The sequence below is a fragment of the Homarus americanus genome, unplaced genomic scaffold (genome assembly GCF_018991925.1).
Source record: "Homarus americanus isolate GMGI-L3 unplaced genomic scaffold, GMGI_Hamer_2.0 scaffold51859, whole genome shotgun sequence".
In the NCBI taxonomy this organism is placed as follows: Eukaryota; Metazoa; Arthropoda; class Malacostraca; order Decapoda; family Nephropidae; genus Homarus; species Homarus americanus.
The window spans coordinates 5,183,147-5,193,318 of record NW_024711292.1 but is presented as its reverse complement, the minus strand read 5'-3'; the positions used below and the strand labels follow the sequence as shown (position 1 = coordinate 5,193,318).

At 44.2% G+C, this 10,172-nt stretch overlaps 1 protein-coding gene across 1 annotated transcript; it reads left to right on the top strand.

Annotated features, from left to right (window-relative positions):
* The first annotated feature begins 2,822 nt into the window (after positions 1-2,822).
* Positions 2,823-5,594, top strand: LOC121876471 (forkhead box C1-B-like). The gene has a single exon (XM_042381615.1). The coding sequence runs from the start codon at positions 3,586-3,588 to the stop codon at positions 5,083-5,085; it is 1,500 nt and encodes a 499-aa protein (XP_042237549.1). The 5' UTR covers positions 2,823-3,585; the 3' UTR covers positions 5,086-5,594.
* Positions 5,595-10,172: the final 4,578 nt, after the last annotated feature.

Below are 10,172 nucleotides of genomic sequence, written 5' to 3'. Positions count from 1 at the left end.
ATTATTTATATCTACAGATGTATTAATTATCTATTATATTATACAAATGTCTATAATTATTATTATTCCATCTACAATGTGTGTAAAAATATATATGACGATTATATAAAGTTATCGATAAATTGTATTGTATTTAGAAGATGGAACAAAATATATATTAGTATTATATTAGATATCTATAATTCTTATTTCAGGTACAAGCATTAGATTATCGACCGAGATTATATTGACATAACTATACTTATTATTTTATATACCAGGTGTGTAAATATTAATCAAAATTATTTTTTCAACAGGTAACAACACTATATCACGATTATACTAAGATGTCTATAATTATCAGTCCATCTACCATAGGTTTATATAAACATTTACCACGATTATATCAGCTGTCTATAATCATTCCATCTACAATGTTTATATAAATGAAATAGATCACCACCATGTTTAAATTATATATTATAAATTCCATCTCTTATGTTTTGTATACAAATTATATCATTATCAAGCTTGGCTATATAATCTATATAATTCTTCCATCTACCGACTATATAAACAATAAATCATCATTCTGTTTGAATAATATAAATAAATATAAAAATTATATCACCATCATATAATTATTCCAGGTAGTTAAACCACTATTCCTTAACTTCACTATAATCATACACTATCATACTAGACTGTGATAGTGTTTCGTTTTATATCTATAATCTATGGCTATATAATCAATTAATTAAACCTGGGAGTTTTTTTGGTGAAAATAAACCTGGTAAAAGATAAACCTAAAACCAGATAAAACACGAACAGAGTCTTTGAAATTTAGATAGATGACGTTTATTTATACATATATGTACTGTCTACATAGATATACGTATAAAAGTAGCCTGTATGTATACATGTATATCTAGTGATACTAACTTTACAACACTCACGACGCAATTTTCTAGTTAAGGTGATTGGACTCTTATCATTCTTTGTCATTACGAAACAAACTTTTTGGATTCATTTGTATTCACGTATACAGTAGTTTAAGGCATCAACTACAGTATATGATAGGGTCACCACATGAACATTACGGTACCTATCTTGTACCTGTACCGTATGTATACCTGAATGTACCTGTACTGTATACCTGATTGTTCCTGCACTGTATACCTGACTGCACCTGTATTATATACCTGACTGTACCTGCACTGTATACCTGACTGCACCTGTATTATATACCTGATTGCACCTGTGCTGTATACCTGACTGCACCTGTACCGTATACCTGTGTTTTCATTCCAAATTGAGTTGGCGAATCTGATCCTAGTTATACTCGATTACCTTAAGATTTAATTCTACTAAACCGAGTTATCCAAGAACTTGTTTAACACAGAATTATATTACCGTATATATTAATCACAGCAGAGACTCTAAGCAACACTCAGGCAACACATTGGTATTTACCACGACAGGCAACACTGTATGGTGACGCAGCTGTACTCACACAACAAACCAGACGCTAAGAGGGACTTTTATGTTACACCTAATCGTAAGAAATATAACCTCAGTGAGACAGAATATGGGTCACTATATCATGAAACACTTATAGATTACTAAAATAAATATCACACTATTGTATCGTAATATTAATTAAACAATATCCAAATCTTCAAGTTCAACGATTTATGTATTAACAAGAGGATACTAAATAGCCTAATAATTTAATGGTATTTTCTGTCTCTAAGGTAAATAGTTAGGGAGTTGACTAACCTGAGTGGTGAAGGTACAGTGCAGGGTGGTGGTGGTGGTGGTGGCCAGGAGAGACAACACAGTGAGCGGGGCCAGGCCGGTGAGTGCTGGAAGGGGCGGAGCCTCTGGAACGCTCTATGTTATTGACGATATTTCCCGGATATTTTTAAGAAGAGAATTTCATTTTTACGACTCGTTTAAAAAACTCTCTCGACATGTCAGGTATTTCGATCCGTTGCCTTAAACCCGGGTATGTCACGGGTGTTAATTTTTTAGTAGTATTTTTTTTTTTAAGGTCTTCCCGTTCTGCCATGGATTCCAGACCTGTCCATTCCATCCCTTCCTTATGCTTTGTAGAGAGAGAGAGAGAGAGAGAGAGAGAGAGAGTCTGTTGGTGTGTACGTATGTGTGTGTGTATGTGTGCTTGCCACCGCCGCCGCCGCCTTCAGCCGCCCACCGCCCACCCAGCACGCCCACCAGCACCACTAGTTCAAGACTGGATGTGATCAGGGTGAGGTCTTCCGTTAGCCTCAACTGGCCCCGGTGGACTTTATTACGCCGGATTTGTTAAAACCGCTGTGTAAACCTGTTTTGGGGCCCGGTGTGTTTTCTCAGTCTCCCCCATCCCCCTCCCTCCTCTTCCTTCCCCTCTCAAACCCCTCCCCCCTCCCCTCCCCTCCCACCAAGCCACTGTGTTTGGATAACTTTTATTGAGCCGGAGCTAATCTCTTTAGGCTGGATTATCGTGCCGGGCAGAGGGGTTAGAAGTGTTGGCACCAAATTACCCTCTGAGACTTGGGAATTGTCCCCTCAGATTAAAGGGGGAAAATTGCGAGGGGCAGGACCCAGTAATTTGCTCCCCTCAGTTACCAATCATATGATATCAATGGGCGGAGCCTTGACTCATAACTCACCAAAACCACCCGCGGATTGGACGAGAGCGACAATAGGCGGCCACTCATTGGCAAGAGGGTGGCGGGGCTGCGCGTTGATTGGCCGAGAGGCTCATGGGAGGAGCCTAAATATAACATGGCGAAGGATTAAACTGTTGGCTTAAAGTAAATTTTCCTAGACTTTAAGATAGTTCAGTCGGCCTTTGGAGCGGAACCAGAGAGTAACTCGGCGCGGTGGTGGCCGTTTGTTGACTTAGCAGCCGCGACTAATTCTTGCGGTGTTTGGAGTAGCAACAGGACTGTTTGCTTTAACATTGTTGGAATCATAAGAAAAAGACTGTCGATGTGTTTTCACAATTTTAATCAAGCCACGAGCCAAGAATTTTGCCCTCAAGAAAGATAACGAGCGTGCCCTGATTTGTATACGGAACTTGGTCGCTGTGCGGCTAACTAGTGATTGAGACGGTCAAGCTCGAGGGACAGATAAGACGGGATTACACCACGTAGACAGCGCCCACGGCTCTGGCCACGCCCGTGCTCCGACTACTACTGTTGCTCAGCTCCCGCCTGTCCACCGCCCGTTTCCTGCCGCCCACCGCCGCCCGCACACTTCCGCTGTACTTGACAATAAAGAGTGGTGGTGGTGTGTGTCCGCTAGCTAGTGTGTGGCCGACGGTGGTGACGCTGGTGGAGTGAAAATACAGAGTGGAGGAAGTGTGTGGTGAGGTACAGTGTGTGTGTTACTGGTGCGTGGCGGAGCAGGCCGAGGCTGGCTGGGCTGAGTGGTGGCGCCCGAGTGTCGTCGTTGTGTTGGGCCCCGCCACTGTCTGTGCCGCGGCGCCGTGGCAGCTCCCCAGCCACCACCCTCCGTCCTGGCTCCCACCGCCTCTGCTACTCACTAGGAGGACACCCGAGTCTATCTCAGCCGAGGTAGGCCCCAGAATGCTGTATAGCCATGTGTGATCAATGGTCAGCTTACCCCGTCAAAATGCACACCCTCTTTGGCGATCAACAGTCATATTACCGCCATGCCGCGGCCTCCTACCCGCCGGCGTCACTGCAGCAGATGTCCACCATGGCCCCTAACGCCTATTGTTACGACGGGTACAGCGCCATGGGGCGCTATCACCCGTACGGCTACTCCCCCCAGCAGCACCCTCCTCCCAAGGACATGGTGAAGCCCCCCTACTCCTACATCGCCCTCATCACCATGGCCATTCAGAATAACCCGGATCAACGCGTCACCCTGAATGGCATCTACCAGTTCATCATGGAGAGGTTCCCTTATTACCGGGAGAACAAGCAGGGGTGGCAGAACTCCATTAGGCATAACCTCAGCCTCAACGAGTGCTTTGTCAAGATACCCCGCGACGATAAGAAACCTGGTAAGGGATCCTACTGGACGCTGGACCCCGAGGCGCGCAACATGTTCGACAACGGCTCCTATCTGCGTCGTCGCAAGCGCTTCAAGAAGAAGGACGCCAACGTAACCCGCGAGAAGGAAGACATCCTCAAGAGGCAGCAGGAACAGCAGCAACACACACCCACGGGCTCCGACGGTGACCAACGACCACAACAACCTGATGGTACAGCTGTGGGCCTCACACAGCAGCCCCAACAACAACCACCACCACCACAACAGCAACAACAACAGCAGCCAGGGGCTGGACAACAGCATCCGCAACCTCGGTCAGTGGTGACAGGTCAACAGGAAGGGGAGGGGGTGCAGGTGGGGGGTGGCACCCCTATCTCGCCCCTCTGTCAGCCTAAGACAGAGCCTCAAGACTCCCCAGATCTTCCAGCAGCTTGTCTTCCAGAGGTGAAGGCTGCCGCTCATACTCCGCCCCTGCACGCCCACACTCACACGCCGCCTCTCCATAACCATACTCCGCCTTTACACGCCCACGGCCACCTGCCGTCCACCAGCCTGCCCACCTCCTCAGCCAGCGGTGGAGCTCACGAGGGATCCTACCTGGAGGTAGGGTCATCTTTCAGCGTGGACTCCCTAGTGCCGGGGTCACGGGAGGTGGTAGGGCGAGATGCCAGCCCCGGGGCACTACTGACGGAGGCACAACAGCAACAGTACCGCTCCAACATGTACTACGATACCATGAGCTACTGTCAGTATGGGGACGCCCGGGCTCCCTCGGTCTTCCCTTCGGCCGCCACTGACGACATGACTGCCTGCGGCAGTGCGGCCATGAATGGTAGCACGCCCGTGGTGGGCGGCATGACCATGCAGGCGGCGGCAGCAGCGGCGGCTTACTCCCGTTCCCACGGCTCCTGGTACTCGCAGCCGCTGGAGACCGGTGGTGGCGGCGGCGGAGACAGCGGCTTCCCCAACGTGCGCGACATGTTCGAATCTCAGCGGCTCCTGACCAACCCCTCCTGCCAGCTGGGCTTCCGCGCCTCCTACAAGTACCCCGCCTACTACGATGACACTGCCAAGTACTGAACCTGCAGGGCGTAGCCGGACACAGCTCAAGGCCAGCCCGGCGCCCACACCGCCTGGCGGGCGTGGGCGGCAGTGCTCCCGACAGTCGGCGGGCGGCAGGTTCGCCCACCAGTCTAGTGAAACCAAAGAGAGCAATCCATGTGAGGGGTTGCGTGGGCACGTGGGGTGCAGCGCCCATGTCCGCCCACGCCCTAAATAAGGGCCTGCGTAGGCGCGGGTGGTGACACGCCCACGCCCGTTCACCAGTGTGTTATTAACAACAGTGATTTCAGCAGAGCTACCACTAGCCACCGTGTACGTGCCGACAAGGGCCGTCTTGTGCATGCGCCTTCAGCTATGTACGTATAGACAAATCTGTGTACACAATAGACCATTTTATGTACGCATAGGACTCTCCTATGTGCGTATAATGGCAAATCAATGTACCTCTAGGACAGACCGATGTGTATATCTTGATATTATTTAACATTGTGTAACATATACGCATAATATATACGAGGCTTTTTATACAAGTTTAGTTTCATTTATAACCCCTCAGTGAGGTGACCCACCCAGGTGACACCCTTAACACAGTCTCACTCAGTGATCTCAGAGTCATCAACACTCAGCCAATCAGAGGCCAGAAGGCAGATGGTCAGAAAAACTATTGTTATTAATTTGTAAAACTATGGTTTCAAGATGTATTAATAATTTTGTTTCTTCAGAGATAAATTCACTGTAAGCACGTGGAAAAATATTTACCTGTTTCATTGACGCAGTGCCCACTAGACGGATCAGCATTTGGATATTATCAATAACACTATGAGATAATATATTAAGATGTGTTAAAAGTATTATAACTGAAGAGATGACTACTATACACGGCTAAATGTTCGTTGTGAAAAATTAAATAATTTTTTTTAAGAATTCACATAAACACTGACCAAACACCTTTTTAGTTCTACCTGTTCAAGATCAAATCTGTTTGACGTCAGTTGGTGAAAACAAGAACTTTCCACAGTGCTTACCGAAAAAATCCACAACATGCAAATTCAGTGCTTCCATAAGTTTTTCTTCAAACATTTTCCTTTGTCAATTGTTCAAAAGCCAAGTTCGTCTGAAACTAGACGACTAACATTCAGAGCTGAGAGATATTTTAGAGGTTCAGTTTATTCTTAATTTTTAACCTTGTGGAAGATTTGTTCACAATTTTTTTCTTATTGAAAGGAAGGTTTATAATTTGAGTCAGATCAGTGATGTCGCCTCAGATAAAGAATATTATTTTCCTCATACACAAAGACAAGCAGATAATATTCTCCAGACTCAACAACGATGATAAACAATAACTGAATGACTATGGTTATTAATTAAACAAAGGAACAACTGTTTACATATTATAACAAACAACTGTAATTAAACACCATCTCGCTTTTCCAGATTATTATGAGCTTATGAGATCATCTATGACGAAAAAATATTTGGCTATTCTGAAACTACAGGAAAAATCTTCTCAGGGAAAATTTTGAAATACCTATTTACCTCCAGAAGAGAGAAAATTTACTGTATATATAATCTGGCCATCAACATACACAGAACATGAAGGAAAAAGCCTCAACATACAATAGCCTTTTAACACACATACAGCCAAAATTTACCATCTATGTTTATTGTAATTTTAAGAAAATTTTTTGGGGGGAGTCACTAACAAAATTATGGAAAAGATCACAGTAGAGAAACTTATAACTATATAATTGCCTTTGTGGTGGAGAGAAAGTTATATTTAATAATATTTTGCTGATGATAATATAGAAGAATATAATTAGTAGTCAAAGTCAGTTCACTGGTATAATCTGATGTATGGTGTTGGTGTAACAGATCTTGATGACGTGGGCTGTGGTCATGTGGTCCTGTAGTCTTGTAGTCATCATCAACACATCTGTACTACACGAACATCATTCATTTTTTTCATCGTGACGTAACTGTCTGTTTGTCCTTTGTTACATTTTCTTCGTTTATTTGCTTTATCTCTTATTATATATCCAAAAAAGACCTGGAAGTTGTCTCTCTGAAATCATTATTGTTAATGACTAGAGACTACACTACCGTAAACTACCCGCTTGAAGAACCTTACTGTATATACATCACTAATCACCTACCGCACAACAAACACGTATTTTATCCCTATGTGTTTATGGATCACCGTCACTGCATGCTTCAGCCACTATACACTGAGGGCCCATCACCTATGTATACGAATCATCCTCGATCTCACAACAAAACCACACAATCCTCGGCTTCAAAACAAACCCATATGTAGCTTCGGCCTCAAAACAAACCCATGTGAAGTTTCGGCCTCAAAACAAACCCATATGAAGCTTCGGCCTCAAAACAAACCCATATGAAGCTTCGGCCTCAAAACAAACCCATATGAAGCTTCGGCCTCAAAACAAACCCATATGAAGCTTCGGCCTCAAAACAAACCCATATGAAGCTTCGGCCTCAAAACAAACCCATATGAAGCTTCGGCCTCAAAACAAACCCATATGAAGCTTCGGCCTCAAAACAAACCCAGTATTGGTTAAACCTCTCATGGAACGCCAATGGACATGCGTTCGACCCCGAGGCCACGTACATGTGTCGGGTAGCGTCGTTGTGTTAGTTATATTAATGCCATAGGGAGGGTCTCTCTTAATTGTCATGTCATGGGTCAAGGGTCATAGTCTGTTGTTCTGGTCATGTCAAGGTTTAAGGGTCATAGTCTGTTGTTCTGGTCATGTCAAGGCTTAAGGGTCATAGTCTGTTGCTCTGGTCATGTCAAGCCTTAAGGGTCATAGTCTGTTGCTCTGGTCATGTCAAGCCTTAAGGGTCATAGTCTGTTGCTCTGGTCATGTCAAGGTTTAAGGGTCATAGTCTGTTGTTCTGGTCATGTCAAGGTTTAAGGGTCATAGTCTGTTGTTCTGGTCATGTCAAGGCTTAAGGGTCATAGTCTGTTGCTCTGGTCATAGTCTGTTGCTCTGGTCATGTCAAGGTTTAAGGGTCATAGTCTGTTGCTCTGGTCATGTCAAGGTTTAAGGGTCATAGTCTGTTGCTCTGGTCATGTCATGGGTCAAGGGTCATAGTCTGTTGTTCTGGTCATGTCAAGCCTTAAGGGTCATAGTCTGTTGTTCTGGTCATGTCAAGCCTTAAGGGTCATAGTCTGTTGCTCTGGTCATGTCAAGACTCTAAATTAAATTAACTCTTCTTTTAAGGTGATCTGACATGAGCCGACCACTCTAATCACGTCAAAACTCTTTAAGTAAAATAAATCTTCCTTATTCGGGGGTTACCATATAGACCCGGTCACTCTCTATCATGTCTAGACCTACGCCACAGTAGACCTTTCTTTCTTTCTTTCTTTCTTTCTTGGTATCTCTCTCTTTTTCACTATCTCTCTTTCTCTCTATCTCTTTCATTATCCCCCCCCTCTCTCTCTCTCTCTCTCTCTCTCTCTCTCTCTCTCTCTTGGTACCCTCACACAACACCTGAACCAGCAGGTGTTAGGAGGTCAATTAAACCCCACAATATCACTGTAAGAAGCACAACAACAACAACAACAACAACAACAACAGTCATATTTACTGAGGTGAGAGCCAAAAAGGTAGAGATTTAGCTTGAGATAATGGGGACGTTTTTACCCGTAGTTATTAGCTCTGGCCGGAGACAAACGACCCCAAGAGCTAAAAATAATCGCCACGGGATATTTCCTTTAGGTAGGATTGGGACGATGTTGATAGGGGATGGTGCATGGGATTAGCCAGTCCGTGCCTCCTCATCGCTCTGATTCGAACTCATTTAACCGGTCTATTTATGTATCAAAATAAAATAACAAGATGTCTTCAATATTACACCGAGACTCTACTGCAACTAATAACATTAATGTCTGCCACTTCGACTGCCAAGGGTTTTAATTATTGGGAGTGGAGGACTGTGGTCGCCAACCCTCAGATATGTGGACGGTACTCTGATTGATTGACTGGGTATTAACAGAAGACTACTATATAACTATCTATTATTCTGAGTGTTTATAAATAGCTATTAAACACAGGCTAAACCTTGATTCATAATCTATAGTTAAAATAAATATCTTTCTGTTATTTTTTAGGTATTTTTTGTATGAATTTGATATTTTTTTTATCTTATTGAGGAAGCAAGAAAATAGAATTAGTTAACTCAAAGAATTATTGAAATTATTAATAAAAAAAAGGTTTTATATATATATATATATATATCACTTAAACTGACCCTTGTTACATCACCTGGTGTCTGATAACTGCCTGTGGCCGGGGAGAATTAGGAGAGAGTAATTCCTATCTTGCTGATATATAAGGGTAATTAACCGTAGGAGATTATGAATAAAAAGTAAATCGCCTGCAAATTGAAGTAAAATAAAGTAAAAAAAAAAGTTAAAATTATGGTCGTGAATTAAGTAGAAACAAGTGAATCACAAAATTCCTCATTCGACACCTCATATGTATTCAAAGTCGGCCCTAGGACTTCTCATCCCCTTAGTCCAGATCCTGCGGCCCTAGGATTCCCAGCTCATTTGTAGCATTAGCTCGTTCCCAGGATATAACCCACTCCCATTTTTTACCCCTAGTCCGGCCCTAGGACTCCAAGCTCATTTGTACCCTCAGTTCGGCCCTAGGATTTTTGTTTTCAAATAATAGTCCTTCATCTATCCCCCCCCCCTGTCACCCACCTATTCCCCATCACTCACCCCGTCAACCATCCCGTCACCCACCCAGTCTCTCACCCTGTCACCCACCCAGTTATCCACCCCCTCACCCAACCTGTCATCCATCCCGTCATCTATCCTGTCACCCACCCAGTCTCCCATCTTGTCACCCACCCCGTCATCCATCCAGTCTCCCACCTGTCACCCACCCCGTCATCCATCCAGTCTCCCACCTGTCACCCACCTCGTTATCCACCCCAGCACCCACCCTGTTCCCTTCATCACCTGCTCAGTTGATGTGGATAAGAGACCGTATCTAATCACTGTATAGTCTCAGTATAATTTGGATGCCATCTTGTACAGCTTCTTAACCTGGAATAGGGAGATAGTTAGA

Coding starts and splice junctions, on each gene's coding strand:
- LOC121876471 (XM_042381615.1), top strand. CDS start 3,586: ATGTGTGATCAATGGTCAGCTTACCCCGTCAAAATGCACACCCTCTTT.